We start from the raw sequence: 19,112 nt of genomic DNA, 5'->3' as shown, positions 1-19,112 counted from the left end.
CAAAGTCTTTGAGGAAAGCAGGGCCCTGTTTGTTCCAAGGGTCGAGTTTCTTAAGACTCAAATAGCTATTTAAATGACTGACACTTTCGTATTCAGTCGACAGCTGTAAAACTCCACTGATCAGGTGGGCACAGGCGGGCAGCGCAGTCTGTAAAGTTCTTTATTTAATAAAGTCCTTTAAAAGAATTCTTCGTACGGCTCAATCTCCTTCTCCCAGTTTAACTCTTCTGTTGCGGGCAAAGACTTAGTTGGTTTCTGGTTCGGGCAACAGAGCTACAAGTTGAGCTGTGGCAACGAGTTACTGGTTCAGGTGAGAGAGAGAGAGAGAGAGAGAGAGAGAGAGAGAGAGAGAGAGAGAGAGAGAGAGAGAGAGAGAGAGAGAGAGAGAGAGAGAGAGAGAGAGAGAGACCGTGTGCTGTCCTTTATACGCCTGTCAGATCAATAGGTGATTGGTTCTTGAGGTTGTGAGATTGGATTTCGGTTTCAGGACCCAGTGTCCTATTGGAGGGGGGCTTGATTCATGTCAATCCATGCCATCTTTTGGAAATGCCGGTTGGCCCGGGTTCGTAGCTCTATGTCAGGATTTCGGCTCTCGTCCAGTTCAAAGAGTTTTTATTACCTACAGGCCCCCTCCTCCAGACATCTCATAGCAGGATTCCAAACTATTTGGCCTCTTCTCGGTGCCATCCTCCCAAAACTGTCACTTTGATGCAAACCAGTTCCACACTTTAAGGAAATCTGATAACTTTGGGGGGAGAGGTCTTCTTTAGATCAGTGCTTCAGCTCAGAGCTAAAATGCTCTTATCAAAATACACCCAACATAACGCTACAGTGCACATTTATTGAGTCATGCATCCCATTATAACGAACACAGCGTTTACAATAATGTGTAAGTAGTTTCAGTTTACTAGTAGGAACACATCATTAAATGTCATGTCTTACTGCCTGTTCTTCCCCAGTGAGGCCACAGTGTTTCCACAGAGAGCTGTAATGAAACTCAGCCTGTGCTCACCTTGTGCGTCTCTCCAGCTCCAGTCCTCCCTCTGACAGGTCTTCAGGATCAACTCACACTGTTACCCGCTGGATCAGTCCCTGAGTCCCGGCGTCAGACCTGCTCTGGAGAGACAGTTACGGCTGATGGGAGACACAGACTGATCCTCTATTTAAGCCTCCATCTGAGGGAGCTGTAACCTGACCCAGTGTTCACAGCTGCAGGTGCAGTTCTTACTTTCACTCCACCTGACAGACAGACAGACAGACAAACCCTCTGATCAACATGCCAACACTTTCTGATGACACAAACTGAACCAATAAAACACACCTCAGGATGTGGCACACATGCAGAATTGCCATTAATATTATTAGTTGTAGTAGTAGGCTAGTAGTGGTAGCAGTGTAATCCCCACTCATGCTCTGTGTATTAAATAACTATTTTAACAGCCAATCAGCTTCCAGATCCAGCATTATCAAACCATAAGGCCTGCTGGAGCGGTGAAATGCCCAACTGTAAATTCAATATAATTAAACAAATAAACCAATGCACACACACAGGCTTATCAAAAGAGCAGCTGAATCAAGCGCTGTGTAAGAGACAGTGTTGTGTCTTTGTGACACTGCTGTGGACACAAGGGACATCATGTCACTACAGACACGGCAATGAAGCTCAACTCGCAGCTACTGGACAGCAAATCCACAGCACAGACGCCATTTCTCTACAGTGACGTCAGCAGGATCCGCACGTCACTCCGCCTCAAAACCAGCCAGTCAGAGCGCAGCGCTGTTTCAGCTCCAGCCAATCCGCTCGCTGCCAGCTGGACTGAAGCCCCGCCTCCAGCAGCACTTACAATTAACCCATATTCTGTACGAGTTTGTCTTTTCATTCAATTACGTTACTGGACAAAATATCACAATATGGAGGTAAATAGAGGTTTTTAAGTTTATTAAAAAAACAAATCGTTTTCCAATACCAATAGAAACCTCTCAATGTGGGTGATAACGTTTGAAACATCTCCCATTTTCAGATTTTATTTCGTTTTTTCAGTGCAAAATCAAGCAAATCACACTTTTATTTCATGATACATGATATTCATAGTAATAATGAGAAAGTTATTAACGTGTTGATTTCCTAAATGAACGAAGGTGTTTCACTCGGTCAGAAACCCGTGAGGCTGCAGAGCTGAACTAATAACTGAATTAATAAGAGACACTTATTTTACAACATATATATAGAAGCGCAGGAGCCACAGAGCGACATCATCATAATAATAACGATTTTCTCATGAATGTCCCGTTTCAGTCTCAACAGGAGGCAGAATCACAAGGTCTCTGTTTCTATCCCCGGTCCAGAAGAAAGGATAGATCTTGTCTCCCTCAGGGAAGCGCATGTCAGTGAAGGTGTACATATGAGCCATGGACTCCACTGTGTAAAAGGAGACCCGTCTCTCCTCAATGTCCACACACACCCCCAGCATCCTGGGACGCAGAGTCTGAGGGAGGGGGGTCTCAGGGTCAGTGAGAGCAGAGAGAGAAGAGGAGTCACAGTGCAGACCCCAGTATCCCTGCTGGGGAGTGAAGCTGATCCGTCCTCTCCTGTTTGCAGACTCTCTGGTGACTCCTATTCTCCACCATCCATTCACCTCCAGCACCCAGTAGTGTCTCCCTGAGGTGAAGCTCTCTCTGCTCACGACACAGGACCTGTAATCAAATCTCTGCTGATTGTCAGGGAGATCCTGTCTGTCTCCACATCTCACTCTCTTCCCATCCTCAGACAGGGTCAGTGCACAGTGTGCTGTATCAGGATCCAGAGTCACATCAGCTGTGGGAAAACAAGAGGAAACACTGGGATCAGAAAGACCTTTAGCTTGTGACGTGTCGCCTCTAGTGTTCAAGTGTTTAACATTTAGTTCATCACATTTTCTGCAAATGTCCTTAGGCAACCATTTTCTCCTGCAAACCTGCAAACAAACCTCCTCTCCTTTGTGCCGTTTTTCTACATCCGAGCGTCAATGCAGAGATGTAAGTATCCGATTGAGTTAATGATTCATTCAGGATGATCCATGATTTCGACATGTAACTGTGTGTTTCATGTTCATAGTGAATGTATCTGTGCAGTTCATGTGAATAACTAAGTTCATGCGGTTTCCTCTGTTCAGAGCCGGTTAACTGGCCGCTGCTGGTGTGAATATAATGTCGTCTCTACACGTCCAGCTCCTCCTAATGTGTGTAACAGAAACGTGTATTGATGGTGTGAAGCACAGATAATAACACAGACACAGTCCTGTCTCGTCAGGTGAGTCGCGGTGTCTCTGTGTTTTTAACACGTCGCTGCTGCTCCTCAGGCGGATCTGAGCGGCTGCTTTACAAACAGCGACGCGGCGCTCAAACCGGCGGAGCCGAGGCTTCAGTTACTGTTATTAACGAACTGAATGCGCTTTCCTCTGTATGTAAGCAGTGCTGGTGCAGATCGTGGTGTAAATATATATGTTTATTGACAGACCACGGTCACTTGACAGTAACTGACGAGGATAATGAATACACATCCATGCATGTGATGCGACTCCTGTTGACTTTAGCTGACGAGCTGGTTTATCTGCAGCCACATGCTAACGAGGTCCTGACCCTCTTTCACAGTGCAGGCCATTGAGCAAGACAACACCATCAGACCAACCATCACCACACAGCCCAGTGCTGATGAGCAAACAGGGCTTGTGTTCATCATTGTGGAAATACTATTCACTCGTCCTTTCAAAAGATGAATGTAAAATTCAGAGATAAAGGCTTACACTTAACTGCATACAATACAGATGCAGATACAATGACTGATTTATTGATTTTAATCATGACCAGACCTGTTTAACAGTTATCCTGTGAGTCTCTGTTGAAGGCTGCAATAAAAATGGCTCAGTGTTGCCACTGGACTTGCTGCAGTAATTCCTATAATTGCTATTGTTGCAGTGATTGGCTGGAAACACCAGAACTTGTCAGATTGGATGATGTTTGTTGCGGTTTGTTTTTTTATAACAGAGAGAAGTACAGGTACATCAATTTATACTGCATGGGTTGAATTAGACATGGATTTCAAGGGATGGCGTTTCCATTTGAAGGTGTTTGCTGGAGATTTGGTGATTTTTTTTCCCCGAAACAAAAGGGCAGCGTATTGTGGTTGATATATTTACTGGCTGCAGGGAGGTGGATAGATTTAGGGGGACACCCACCGCCCCAAGAACTACCCTGGTGTTGCCCCTGGTAGGAGGGCTCCTGTATCACAGGTAAATACCCCACCGCAGACTCACTGTGCACACAGCAGGAATAATATTGATATACAAATCCTTTTCCCAGTAAAACAATCAGGTGATGTGTCCCTGTGTGATCAGTATCATGTGTGACACCCCATGGGGAGCAGTTAATGATTGGCACTATTTGCAGATGAAGTGCCTCCCTATTCTCCCCTTCTATGATCTCTGGAGAAATACCTGCCACACACCTCTGTCTCATGAGACATTAGTATAGAAGGGTAATGTACCCACCTCCCCCGCTTTGGATTTGAGACCCCGATCTGTGAACTGACCTGCACTGGACAACGACGACTCTTACTCATAATGACCCTGCCTGAAAACGACAGCCCTGGACTGCTGGCTTTGGATGAAGTCAGAGAACTGAGTAGTGGCCCAATCGCAGACAGGGAAAAAGAACGATGAAGTGCCATAACCTCGGGTGATTTTTTTTTACAGCCTTTGTAAGGGCTTGACTTGGTCCTCGAAGCCCAACTGCCCATCTGCATCAACACTCCTGTCTGAGCAGTACAGAGAGACGCCATTATTATCAGCCCTGCGCTGGGAGGAGGACACAGAGCTCACAGCTGAACTCCCTCCCCTCTGTCACCACGAGAAGACCATTTACGGACATTAAATGATGTTCATGCTTCTGAGGAAAATTATCTAATGTGACTTTCCATGAGCGTGAGAACTTAAAGCCCTAATAAAGTGTGAATGAACTGAGATCTGTCACAGCTGTACTTCTTCACACTGAATCCATTGTCACACACTGAGTCATATCATAAAACACCTGTCTCTCCTGGTCAAGCACCATGAAATTATACATCAATTATAGTGTGATATCTTCTTAAACTGCAGTAGAGATGTTTCACAAGAGGCCGGTGGCTGTGTCAGCTCTGCAGAGGCTGCCTCTCATAAAGCATCCAGAGAGAGCACTTACCCCACTGTCCATGACGAGCTGCAAACGACAAGACAAACATTAATGACAATTAAAAGGGCTTTAATATTCTACCCCTCCACTTTCAATGACCACTGCATCCAGTACAGGGCCATGGGTTAAATAAAAGTAAACCTCACTGCCAATTATGACTGTGATTAGGTTGATTACAATAAGATAAACACTGTTTTAATATTAATACTATATGTTTATTTTACCATATGATGTTTTTAAAACTTTTAAAGTACATGTTTGAAGTAGGATGATGCTTCTGGCTTATTCAGTTTAGACACGTTAGTTACCCTAACAACACAAAGCTGCCCTTGCTCTGCAGTGATAAACGCATTTCTGTAAGTCCTGTATATTTGCCCTGTCCTGTCCTTGGTTATCTGTCTCTTTCCCTCTCTGTCCATTTAGGTGCCTCAGCATCAATGCTTCTGGGTGTTTTTGCATTGCTTTTCCTCTCCGAGTCCAGCCCTGCAGTCTGCCCTCCTCAGACACATTATGTGTGTAAGCGCTGGACTGAGCTAATGCTGCATATCTGTCTCTGCGCTGTCACTGCTCCTGCAGCCCTGTCTGCCAGGTTCACACGACTGTCACATCACGGCAGCCACTGGCCTCTCAGTTCCCCACAGCTTTGAGCTGGCAGCCAGCAAGACTTATTATTACAGAGGGCCAAGAAAATAAGCCAGCCACAAAGTGAAAAACATGTATGTATAAAAATGGAATAAGTCCACACAGAAAAAAGGAAAGCGGAAAATTACTTATTTGTTTTTCAAGCTTTCTTGCCAAAGGCTGCCAGCACTCAGGAAACAGTGAAGAAATGTAAATTATTCCCTTGGTTTCTTGAACTACCAATATTAATGGTCAAATTGGATTCTCTTCTCACCACAGTAATATTGTACCTATAATAATGGAAAAATGCACTAATTCCTGACCCACTAAATTGTTGTCTCATGTGTCTGAAAAGACTGGATGTGTGTCTCCCTGCCTCTCATAGAGACTCATTAAACACTCACCCCATCGTCCATGACGAACTGCAGAGAAAGAGACAGACCATTAATGACAGGGAAACTGCTTTAATATTGCACCTCTACCTGATGACAATACCACTTTGTTTAGGTTTATGATGATAAAAAAACTGAATAAGTAAAAATTGTAATAATATAAATGCATCCCATTTCCCTTTATTTCCTCTAAACACTACTAATAATACTAACCCATGGACAGTGAATGTTTATTCACACTGAGACAATCTGCTCATTCTGTGGGTAAAAGCAGGAGTGATGCTTTTAAAGGGCTGCTATGTGAGATGGACGCCTACTGACTATAGAGGAGAATTCAATGTCTTTATGGATTTACTTACCATTGAATGTCCACTGATACTCCTCATCTGCAAAGACACACAGGAGTGAGTCAGAGACACTGGTGTCAGGCCTGGGCACTTTCAAATACACACTACAGCACACAGCACTGTAGTAAAGAATAGCAGTGCTGGAAAACACCTCAGTGTATGTATTTATTGCTGCACACTTAAGCTAGCAGTCTTACATGGCAGCTCACACAGTGTTGTGTGTTATTAGCAGCCCCAGAGCGAGACTTACACACGACCAGTATCAGTCAGCTGTGAAACTGCTTCAGACTGACTCAACACAAGCAGCTGCACAGTCTGCAGTACTGAACCACGATTCTTTACCATCTGTTTAACGGGGTCAAATACTTGAACACAGACAAGCTGCAGTGCAGTGTACGTTTGATTGCTGGTTCTTTTATCTTATTGCTCCACACAATGGTAGCAGAAAACTTACCCAGCTGACTGCGAAGTACAGGAAGCGCTGCACATAAAACAAACATAACAGACCATTAATCTAATAAAGATCAAAGACAGTCAAACACATTATATGTATTATTTTTGCAAATGTAATGCAAATTGTTATTTGTGGTCTTTTACTGATATACTCAATTGATTTGAAAATGAATGTTCCTGTATTATTATATTTGTATTACATGTTTAATTACATTTTCAATTCCTATCATATAGGAATGGACTGTAATCAAGTCCTTTTAATGGTCCTGAAACTTCAAATGAATGAGGAGCTGCTACAGAAGAGGATTCAAATGTATTAATTTACTTACCTTGAGATTCAAACAGTGTCTCTTTCTCTGCAGAAAAATAAAAATAAAATACAGAGGGTGGAATGAATAACAATGCTGACAGACTCCTGACTGCCAGTGATGAAGCTCTGGTTTAACTGGTCCAGCTGGGACAGACAGGCTGGGTAAAAGACAGAGTGACTGCAGCCTCAAACTGAGGGATTGGTAGACTTACTGTTCCTCTTAACTGCTGCCCAAACATTAAAAAACACTGAGTATATCACTGACTGACTGTTATAGGCGTCCTACCCCCTGGATTAGTGAAATAACCTCACAGAGTGAGAGTCACATGGAGAGCAGTGAGGTGAATGGAGGAACAACTGTTTTGGTTTGATACATAACGTGACTGCGAGAAACATTAGTATTGTCTGTACTGATCCTGGCCTGGTGACTGTGAACTACATTGTGTGTTCTAGGGAATTCATGAGGAGACACACAATCATCCAGGCACACATTAATATTGATTCCTCACTGTCCACTATCTATGTAACTCATGAAATGCCACACAAGCATCCAGACACTCACTGTCCATTTGTCTCCACTGGATCAGCAGAAGAGCAGCTGCTGCCACAGTGAGAGCGGCCATTAGGAATAAAGACACCATCCACCCAGAGGGGTCAGGGAAGAAGTCCCCTGGAGAACAGAACAGCAGCATTAACACACAGGAACTGACACTCAGCTCCTCAGACACTGGCCTGATCCCTACTGATGAAGCCACACAGCACTGGGACGAGACTGTGGGTCGTTCTGATTAATGTTTTATCCAGTTAAGAAACACAGACAGAGAGGAAGAGAATACAAAGAGAGACCTTAATCTAATAATGGAAAACAGTCTATTAGATATTATGCAGATTGATAGTTTGAACAGCAGGATCTAGATAAACGTTTGGAGAGAAATCTCAGATAAGTTAAGCAGTTTAGGTAACATGTCATTATGTTCTGTGTTGACTACAATAACCTCAACCATAAAAGCTGTCACAATATCCAGTTTTTAATACACACTGGGTATGTGGAGTTGTGGTTCCCAGTTTGGTTCAGATACTGCACTTCTAATCAGGCAGGTGAAGACATTGGACTCCTGTCTGACTGGGATGAAGCTCCTCAGACTGAGACGCCTCTCACTGTCTCTCTGCTCTGTGGTGTTGGACAGTGATGTGACGTCGTGTCCGTCCCTGTCTGTCCAGATCACTGCAGGCTCAGGGTACCGATCTGACCTGCACTCCAGCCGGGTCTGACCTCCTTCAGAGTGGAGGGACATTGAGGGCCGACCTGTCAACAGTGACAACAGCTTTCATGTTCCTTAGGCAGATTAATTGTATCTTTCATTGTCTAAGTTTAGACATTTTTAAAATATATTTTCAAATGATTTAAAAAATACAGGAAGTAAAACACAGAATTGTTTCACTGTTGGGCTCTTTCAAAGGAAGTGAAAGATTTCAAAACATCAAGTTTCAGAAAACAAATATAATAAAATTAAAATATTTATTTTTGAGCATTGTGATCAGATCTGCTCAACTGCTGTGAGAGCAAATTGGACTAAACAACACTAGTAGGGTGACACTGTATGAAAATAAAACTATTTTATATAAAAAACACTAATTAATAATGCTTTAAATATTAATTTATTCTAAAATTAAACTTTTAAAACTGACTAGAATTACAATGGAAATATTATGGGATTACAGGACAAATAAATATATTTTAAGTAACAGCTGCAGTATTATTGTAAGTATGAGTACAAACACTGATGTTGAGATGATCAGTGTGAAACTGTAGCCCAAAACTCACCTCTGACAACCACGTCAATAAGAGCCTCTTCATACGAGTCTGCAGACAGAACCATACAGTTGTACTGTCCATCATCAGAGCCGCGCACATCCTTCAGTCTCAGAGACACGTTGCCTTTCCTGAACTCCTCTGGGAAAAGCTCAGCCCTGCCCTTGTAGGATGGGATCTGCATTTGAAAGTTATACTGTCCAGACTGATATAAACTGACAGGGGCTGTAGGGCCCTCTCTGAACCACATGATCTGCATGTCCTCAGCGCTGATGTTGGGTGAGAGGTAACAGGGCAGAACAGTGTCTTCTCCAGGGTAAACAGCAATGGGGTAACGTGGGCCAAGAACCTCAAACCACTCTGGAGAGACAAATAACACACAGTTGGACTTTTAAACAAACATGCAGAGATAAGAAATGGCTCTAAGCCATTCCCGAAAAGAGCACCATAATAAATTCAGATGCCAGTTATAATAGACAGTACTTGTAATTTAGTAATTTACTCTCCTGAAATATAGCACTTCACAATGTTTTACCCTCCTACTTGCCTTGCTTTACTAGTACTCGTATTGTTTATTTTGATTCCCTCTATGCTCCCTTTCGCTTGGCCCTTGACTGGGACCTAACATCAGCTTTTACAATCCAGGATGCAAGACCTCATATATTGTAAACACTTGTGTAAATTGTAATTTGTAAAATGTTATATGCTTAGAAATTGCACTGTATTATGTAAATTTGAATTTGTGATGTTTTTTGCCTTTGAACTGTACTGTATTGATGCACTTTGTATTGCGCTTATATTTTGTAAGGATAAGGGCGTCTGCTAAGAAATAAATATGTTATTATTATTATTATTATTAATAATAATAATAATAATAATAATACAGACATTAAGATGTGTAGAGAACATAAATAATCAGACTAAGTCACAATGGGATTCACTTCAGGAGCTGAGAAAAGGGAAAAGGGAATTTGGGCTGAACTTTAGTCCACAGTATTGAGATACAGGGAAGCAAAATAAAAGCAGCTTGTGTGTCGGCTGTCACTGGTGTGAGCTGTGCAGTGACTGTGTCTCTGGTGCAGAAGCTGAAGCTGAGCTGCGCTGGGCTGCTGTGCTGTGTTGAAGCCCTGCTGTTGAGTGTCTGAGCTCAGTTCATTATGGAGAATAAACGTGTCCTCACTGTACCTGATCCTGACACTGAGGTCTGCTGGAGCAGCAGGACAATCACACAGAGCCACTCTGATCGGTCAGACTTCATCCCTGGGACAGACAGACAGACAGACAGACTCACAGGCCAATCCCAGCTGGAGAGCAGTGTCAGTGTCAGGGGGCTGTGGGAGGGGAGAGCAGAGAGGAAAACAGATTCAGACTAATGATCGCTGAGACAGAAGGAGTCCAATCTGATCACTGTCTGTAACTGAAACACCCGTTTGTTTTCATTGAATAAGTGGAAAGTCTCTGTTTTTCATTTCGACACACAAATGGTGTCAACACAATAAGTGTGTTATTATTATTGAACACGATTCTCCAGGTCTATGTCTGTAGTTGACTTGTATACAGGACTGGTGTGTGATGTCTTCTCTTTATAGGCTGGCAGTGAAAACACATGGCTTGAATGTAGTAATTACTACATTTGTTTGTACTGACAGATCCAGTGCTTTTTACAGTTTTCACACACAGACAGTCCCAATTCTACATTCTCCAGGTCTATTTTTACTTTCTTTATCCATCAAATCCAACGAATTAAAACAAGTTTAAATTAAAAACTCCCTTCGCCAATGGCAGCCATAAGTAAAACACTGACTTACACTCCTTAAGTTCGTTTAACTCGTCTACATATTAAAAAAAGAGTTATGTATTAAACAATGTAATAAATATTACTCACATTTCGCACGGTGTGTCACAAGCTAAGTAAAGAAACATAAAGCTGTTATACTGAGAGAATTGCAAATGCCTTTAATGCTGTTCAATACAGAGACCTTTTATTGATCTTTACTGATATTACACAAGATGACACAGTATTACACTGTGCACACATTTCTTCAGCTGTAAATGCTGCCATTTTAGATCAGAGACGTGTATGTATTCAATGTGTCCGACATTAATACCAGCAAGACGACATGCAGCAGCAATGGCGCCCGGGAATCAACTTCAGTGGCACTTTTACTTTCTTTTTTAAAAATAGGGAAGTTAAAGTAAATGTTGTATATGTATAAGTACAAATACAAGGTTTGAACACATACAGAAAGACCCTGCTGTTTGGACAAAGGTGGATATAAAGAAAGTTTCAGAGACAGAAGTTAAGCTGAGAGTCACCTGTGCACAGGAGCGTGACGTCACAGAGGCGGTCGGGCGGCTGTGTGTCTGTAACCCAGTACCGAGACAAGGAGGAGCTGAAGCGCAGATTCACTCAGTAATGGCACCGCAGCTGCGCACACAGGCAGCACTTCTCCTTCACTGTCTGTCTCTCTATCTGTGTCTGTCAGTCACTACAGTGTGTGACCCTGTCCTTCCTCTCCTCTCCTCTCTGCTTGTTCTTCACAGAAATCTGCTGCTCTGTCATGAACACAAACACAAGCCGGAGTCTCAGTCCTGACGGGTTATTTCTCGGCTCTGAAGAGCAGCACTTCTCCTTCACTGTCTCTCTCTCTGTGTCTGTCAGTCACTGCAGTGTGTGACCCTGTCCTTCCTCTCCTCTCCTCTCTGCTTGTTCTTCACAGAAATCTGCTGCTCTGTCATGAACACAAACACAAGCCGGAGTCTCAGTCCTGACGGGTTATTTCTCGGCTCTGAAGAGCAGCACTTCTCCTTCACTTTCACTTTCTCTCTCTCTGTGTCTGTCAGTCACCTCCCTGTTGGCTGACAAAACACAATATGAGCTGAGATGTGCGGCACCAGCCAGCGCTCAGACTCGCCCTCTTATCTGCAATGGAAATGTGGCTCCTGATACAGAACACTTAGACAAGGATGTCAACAGCAAGACAGACACATTGACAATATAATAATAAACAGCTCAAAAAACAATGTGTTGTGTTATGTATGCGTGTTGGAAAGTCTATTGATTGTATTGTGTTCAAGCCTCGAGTAACAGTGCAGTGATTCAGTACTGAGACAGAGGTGTGCCTCCCTGTCCCTGACTCTGAGCTGAGGGCCGCTGAGAGCCCTGTCCTGTGGCTCAGTGCTGCAGTGATGGGGCCCGGGGGGCTGTCAGCTCTGTGGGACAGACGCTGCTCCTGCCCAGCTGTCAATCAGATCAGAGTGGAGCTCACTTCTCTCTGTCCCCAGCAGCCCCTCTCTGTCCAGGGCAGCACAGGAGAGAGCCGACAGCACCGTCCTTCTGGATCAATGAAAATAGACAATACGACTATTTTATAAGCATAGCAATCTGCAGTTTTTATTCATGTTATACAAATGCATTTTCATTTTTTATTATTCACTATATGTTTATGAATATGAATATGTTTTGACTTTTGAACTAAACTGGTGACTGAATGTGCCAGATCTGGCCACAATGGGGCAACAGTCGCTGAATTGGTAAGGACAGAGAAGCGTGTCTTTAGATGCAGCACAGTGTCCGCTCACTCACTTCACAAACATGAAGGAGCCACACAGCAGCTTCCTCACCCTGTAATGTCTCATTGCTGTGCTGGAGAGCAGCAGTGGAGAATCCAGTGGACTGAGCTGAGTTCAGGCCAGGGGTGTCAGTATGTATGTGAGCACCAGCAGACACCTATAGAGACACACTGGTCCTGAACCCCTGTCTGAACTCACATCACTGTCTGGAGTCTTCACTGCTGCTCCTCACTGCCTGAATCACTACTCAATAAACCCAAAAACACATCAATGACCATTTTAAATGTACAACCTGAGATTTGATCGCACACACAGATGTGCCCCAAACTCTGATGGATATGAGGAGAAGAGGGGACCTCCAAACACCCAGACACCTGACGCTGAAATTATCATCAAAATTATTATTACATAGCATGGCTACAACAATGCTTATCATTCATACTGTCATTCCTCCAAGTACTACTGTTAAAAATGGTCAACATTTTGCTATGATTCATGTCCAGTTACAACTCTAAGTCAACAGGAGGCAGAATCACAAGATCATTTTCCTCATCCCAGGTCCAGAAGAAAGGATAGATTTCCTCTCCCTCAGTGAAGTGCATGTCAGTGAAGGTATAGATATGAGCCCTGGACTCCACTGTGTAAAAGGAGACCCATCTCTCCTCAATGTCCACACACACCCCCAGCATCCTGGGACGCGGAGTCTGAGGGAGGCGGGTCAGAGGGTCAGTGAGAGCAGAGAGAGAAGAGGAGTCACAGTGCAGACACCAGTATCCCTGCTGGGGAGTGAAGCTGATCCCTCCTCTCCTGTTTGCAGACTCTCTGGTGACTCCTATTCTACACCATCCATTCACCTCCAGCACCCAGTAGTGTCTCCCTGAGGTGAAGCTCTCTCTGCTCACGACACAGGACTCATCAAATCTCTGCTGATTGTCAGGGAGATCCTGCCACCCTCCCCGTCTCACTCTCTTCCCATCCTCAGACAGGGTCAGGTCACAGTCTGCTGTCTCAGGGTCCAGAGTCACGTCAGCTGTGGGAAAACAACAGAAAACATTGGGAGTACAGACACAATTCCAGCGCACTGTGCTTTTAAAGCTACTTCTGCACTGTGAACAACGTAAACAGACATGAGCTGTGTGTGCTGCTCCTGCATGGGCTCTGAGCGACTCTACAGCACTGTCTCAGTGACAGGGGGTCAGTGAGGATTATTAAGGGCTCTGAGCGACTCTACAGCACTGTCTCAGTGACAGGGGGTCAGTGAGGATTATTAAGGGCTCTGAGCGGCTCTACAGCACTGTCTCAGTGACAGGGGGTCAGTGAGGATTATTAAGGGCTCTGAGCGACTCTACAGCACTGTCTCAGTGACAGGGGGTCAGTGAGGATTATTAAGGGCTCTGAGCGACTCTACAGCACTGTCTCAGTGACAGGGGGTCAGTGAGGATTATTAAGGGCTCTGAGCGACTCTACAGCACTGTCTCAGTGACAGGGGGTCAGTGAGGATAATTAAGGGGGGTATTAATGAAGGGAGAGAAAGGGAAACTACAGTCTGTCCATTCATTTAGCAAGGAAACATGTTCAAAATCATTAAAACAGTATTGATTGATAAATTATTAACCCCAGAAAACAGTCTATTTCCTCAGTAGAGTGAAGACTGTGCAGTGCTTGTGTGCTGTACTGAGGTGTGCAGCTCTACTCTTATTGATCCATTAATAAACACACTCTCAGTGACTCTGCTGAAGCTCCACTGAAGACTCTGTCATGTTGCGTCACACAGGGAGCAGCTCCCTTTAAACCCCCTCTGCCTTCATCTCTCTCTCTGTGCCCAGTGTAGGAGTGTGAGAGAGTGTGGGCTGATCATGAAGAGAGGTAGATCACATAATTATACACTTCAATTCAGTACAGAGAGGGGAGTTCAGGCAGTGGGAGAGACAAGTCTTCAGTGGGGCTTCAGCAGAGCAGAGTCAGTGGAGATGTGTTGATGTATTAATCAGTAAAAGGAGAGCTGCACAACATCATACAGCACACAATCACGACACGCATCTCAGTGCTAATAAGGAAACAGAGATTTGTGTTTATAGTTTAGGAAATACTATTGAGTTGTCCTTTAAAAGTCTATGACTGGCCTATTGCCTGTGAGAGTCTACTATTGCAGAAACACATGAGCTCATATTGTACCAGTCAGGGGGGAGGGGTGGCAAAGAGATTGACGGGGGGGGGGGGGGGGTAAAACTTGGTTTAACCAAAGCCGGTCTGTATAAGGTATCATCATTTAGGATGAATTTACTACTCTATGGCCAAACTGACGGCTGAATTGCCAAAGTGATGAATTTCCGAATGAACTACCAAATTGACAGATGAACACTTTTGGCACAAACAGTGCTCCAGTCCGCAGCTGCGCTCCATAGAGACCCTGTGAGGTCTTGCTGGAGGAAGCAGCACCCAGACTGCAGCCTGGACCCCACTGTGCGTGGGCCTGTAGAGACGCACGCTGTGACCCAGAGCCAGGGAGGGACACAGGGGCTGTGCTGGGCACTGGTAGGCAGGGCGGCACTGCCTGAGGCTCAGATACACACAGCACAGGCAGACAGATAGCACAATATACAGATTATAATCAAACCGTAATGAAAGAATATGTACAAATTGTAAATGTAAAATAAAAAGAGAAAAATCACCAAAAGCCACCAACACCAAGCAGGTCCCATTTTCCATGTGGTAACTGCCTTTAGGGCCGAACTGTGTTCTCTAATAATCATCATTCAATATGTCAGTTAATTCAGTTGGGTGCACCCATTTACACACTGCTAATGTGGTAAACTGTTGTCTCCTGCTGTATTGTTTTCTTTCTGTTCAAGTCTCTTTTTTAACAAGAGTCCCAATGCCTGAGTGAACAAATCAGAGGCTGGGTTTGTGCTTCCCTGTATCTCACTAATCAGCTCTGTGCAACACTTACCCCACTGTCCATGACGAACTGCAAACAACAAGACAGACAATTAGTGACAATGAAGGAGCTTCAGTATTCGAACTAAACCTACATGCAATACAACTTTGCTCAGGTTAATTCAAATAGATCAATCTTAAAAGTTCTAATGTTAACTTTTAAAGAAAGACTGTGGAAACAATTGGAAATACCCAAATATTTCCGTAATCTTAAGCTTTTATAAAATGTATAAACTGACACATATAACAGTTAATTTCAGGCTATGTGTGCACAATGAAGAAGAAGCAACAGCAGAAGAAGACTGCTGATTTACTTTTATTTCTTATGGAATGAAGTTTATTCATAACTGTCCTGTGTTTTCAATCTGAAAAACGGCAGAGCTTCTCCACTCACGTTCTGCTTCCTTGTCCCTGCCTGCAGTTTGCACTGCTGTTATAGGCTACCTGTGTACATGGTCATTTTGGCAACACAGATACTGCAAAGTATTGAGTCTGTGGCATCACATTGAAGCCCTGTCTGTCAACCTCATCCTGGACAGCCCCCATCACAGCGTCCAAGGAGAGCGGACACTGCAGCCCCTGGTCTCTGTCTCCCCACAGCTGTAGGGGGCAGTGCTCAGCACACGGCCCTGAGGCTCTGGTTGCATGGCATTGCCCTCTAGAGGGGCATGGCCACTGAAGGGGAGGTGCAGATGAGCTTCAGACTGGAGAGGAGGAGGCCAGCCTGCAGCTGTGCTCCAGATACACACAGGACAGGGAGACCGTAATAATACAGAGAATGGGGAAAATCAGGGAACCAGCAAGCAAAATAAATGTATATGCAGAGTAAAAATAGCAGAAAAGAAGAAAAATAGAAAAAGAAATTCAAGCTCTTGTGATCTCAGATTCATTTAACACTCACCCCATTGTCCATGACGAACTGTAGAGAACAAGATAACCATTAACAACCAATGAAAGTGCTTTATTAATTCAATCAATGTCAATTTAACTCTTTCAGATTTGCAAATTAAGTAAACTAAAAACTAAAAATATTCTCTACATGGTCAAATTCTTTAAATTGTACTTGGCAACCAACATACAGTGCATCCGGAAAGTATTCACAGCGCTTCACTTTTTCCACATTTTGTTATATTACAGCCTTATCCCAAAATGCATTAAATTCATTATTTTCCTCAAAATTCTACAAACAATACCCCATAATGACAACGTGAAAGAAGTTTGTTTGAAATCCTTTGCAGATGCACTGCACATACAGTAATACAATTCTAATGGTAAAACAACAACACTTTCAGACTGGAAAGGTTTCTCTCCAGTATATTTGAGGGCAGAAGACAATATATCTTACTAATCAACATACATAAAATGCAAACAATGCCTATCATTGTAAATAAGTACTTATTTCTGGCAGGTACTGTACTCGTTACTAAATAGCCTGACCAACTATGTCGTCTGGGATGGCTGCATTTACATTTCCCCCCTGTATTCTCCAATATGACTGTCAGATATGCCTTAATGTTGCATCATAATAATGGTAGTTACACTGAAGTAAAACACAGACCAAATAGCCCTGTTCTATGGGTGTATCTTATTCTGCTTAATCTGAGCCAAAGTTGCCCAAATATCTCATTGCTCCACATATCTCCCTTCATAATAAATAAATACAGTTAGCTACTTTAAGTACATTGTAGCTATAACATAAGTACAGTTTACCTGGTGGTATTTCTCTCTGGGAAGACTTCACATGAAGTGTAACTTGGGAAATGTATTTCAAACTGATCTTGCATTTGTACAGATTATGTCTATATAATGCAGTTTTTCTTTATATATTCTCTAAATATGTTCTAAACATAAAATGCAAATGTGTTTTCCATCTTTAAGGGGGATACAGGGCTAAATTTGATTGAAAAATATAGTTACATCAATGATGACTCAAACTTTCTTCCTTATACTTTGTAATTAACTTTAGCAGTAATATTTACTGTGTGAATGTATATATTGATGTGTAATTAATAGCTTCCATTCTTTATCACAATAGGAAAAGATAAATGGTTGTTCAAACAGCTGGTTAAAGGTGTAATTTCTTCTCTGTACATTATTATAGGATTCATACAACTGTATTGATATGCTATGAAAAATTCCTAATTTTGTTCATTTATTTAAGTCATATTTATAAAATTAACAGCAGTCTTTTAGTGCAGGAAATAATATATTGAATAAATATAAATTATTAAGTAGTTTTCTATTTTCTATTTATTATTGGAACCCTTTTTTGTGTTCAATGCTTCTGTACATTGTGCAGCTAATAGTGTTCATCCAACTGAAAAAAAAATGAGAAAACAGAATAAACTGTATCTGTCACACTGAGAGGACCCTGACTTCTTTAAACACAAGATGGTGAAGGTTGTGTGCTCTGTACATTGTGCTTCTGTAGTGTTGTACTTGAATCCTCAATATATATGTTGCACTGCTCCATTTCTACCCAGGATCAGGGAATGATGTCATTTTAATGAATGCAGAATGACTACAGGAAATGTTTCCAATGTCTTTCTTGATTTACTTACACTTGAATTCCCACAGACACTCCTCCTCTACAAACAATACAGGAAGTGGAATCAGTAAAACTGGTTACAGGCTTCTGTGTTTTAACACTACATTCACAAAGGAATTTAGTATGATTTGCAGAATGAATAGGAAAACACCTAAACATATTGAACTAGCACAAAAGTGATTGCAGGCACTGCTAATACTGCTACATAAGAAACGTTTGTGTTTTATTCGTTTGTGATGTCTTTCTTCTTTATACATCATGCACACAATTTATTTGTTTATTTTGTGTGTGAAAGCTAGGGTTCAGTAAACCCACTCTGTGCTAGAGCTCAGAACCACTGGACTCCAGTGTGCAAGAAACAGGGAGCAGCTGTAAGTAATGCAATGTCATTGTTCTACCAACAAGCCCCTTTACCAAACAGCAGCATCCAGACACACATCCACACTGATCACTCACTGTGCATCCGTCTCCACTGGATCACCAGAAGAGGAGCTGCTATAGCAATGGCTACAACAGTGAGAGCTGAGATTAGGAATAAAGATGCCATCCACCCAGGGTCAGGGAAGAAGTCTCCTGGAAAATAAAACAGGAACATTGACAGCTGGAGGATCTAGCATTGATCTCTGTTGATCTAGCATGAACATCTGAATAATGTTACATGAATGGCTCATTCATAATTTATCCAATATCTTCCAGTCTGGTCTTTACTGCCATTAATACCCAAGAATGATTTGGACTGATAATACAACTTATTGAAATTCACTGAAAGGTACCCCTCTGGACCTACAATTGCAGCATTTATCAGAAGTTATTACAATTCTCATAAATGCTGCAGGTGTGGGTCCAGAGGGGTACCTTGTTGCCTGTGTTACAGATACACAAAAAGTATGGACAAAGATCATTTTTCTCACAA

The 19,112-nt window shown here is 42.8% G+C and overlaps 1 protein-coding gene and 1 long non-coding RNA gene across 3 annotated transcripts; both read right to left on the bottom strand.

The window, feature by feature from the left end:
• Window positions 1-1,914: 1,914 nt before the first annotated feature.
• Window positions 1,915-11,535, bottom strand: LOC136767827 (butyrophilin subfamily 1 member A1). Of its 2 annotated transcripts, XM_066721856.1 has the most exons (11): window positions 11,458-11,535; window positions 10,327-10,472; window positions 9,154-9,501; window positions 8,368-8,634; window positions 7,891-7,998; window positions 7,348-7,374; window positions 7,020-7,046; window positions 6,578-6,604; window positions 6,231-6,248; window positions 5,215-5,232; window positions 1,915-2,815 (listed from the first exon to the last, which is right to left on the bottom strand). In XM_066721856.1, the coding sequence occupies exons 2-11, from the start codon at window positions 10,397-10,399 to the stop codon at window positions 2,277-2,279; spliced, it is 1,452 nt and encodes a 483-aa protein (XP_066577953.1). In that variant the 5' UTR covers window positions 10,400-10,472; window positions 11,458-11,535; the 3' UTR covers window positions 1,915-2,276. The 2 variants fall into 2 exon arrangements, with proteins under 2 accessions (XP_066577953.1, XP_066577954.1); XM_066721857.1 differs by lacking the exon at window positions 5,215-5,232.
• A 633-nt stretch (window positions 11,536-12,168) lies between these two features.
• On the bottom strand, window positions 12,169-18,454 carry LOC136767969 (uncharacterized). Its single transcript, XR_010821916.1, has 4 exons — window positions 18,213-18,454; window positions 16,553-16,570; window positions 15,665-15,682; window positions 12,169-13,744 (listed from the first exon to the last, which is right to left on the bottom strand). It is a non-coding gene; the product is annotated as an uncharacterized LOC136767969 (long non-coding RNA).
• Between the last annotated feature and the right edge of the window lie 658 nt (window positions 18,455-19,112).

Source organism: Amia ocellicauda, chromosome 14 (genome assembly GCF_036373705.1).
Source record: "Amia ocellicauda isolate fAmiCal2 chromosome 14, fAmiCal2.hap1, whole genome shotgun sequence".
NCBI lineage: Eukaryota > Metazoa > Chordata > Actinopteri > Amiiformes > Amiidae > Amia > Amia ocellicauda.
Note: the sequence above shows the minus strand (reverse complement) of the source record. Positions and strands in the feature narration are given on the sequence as shown.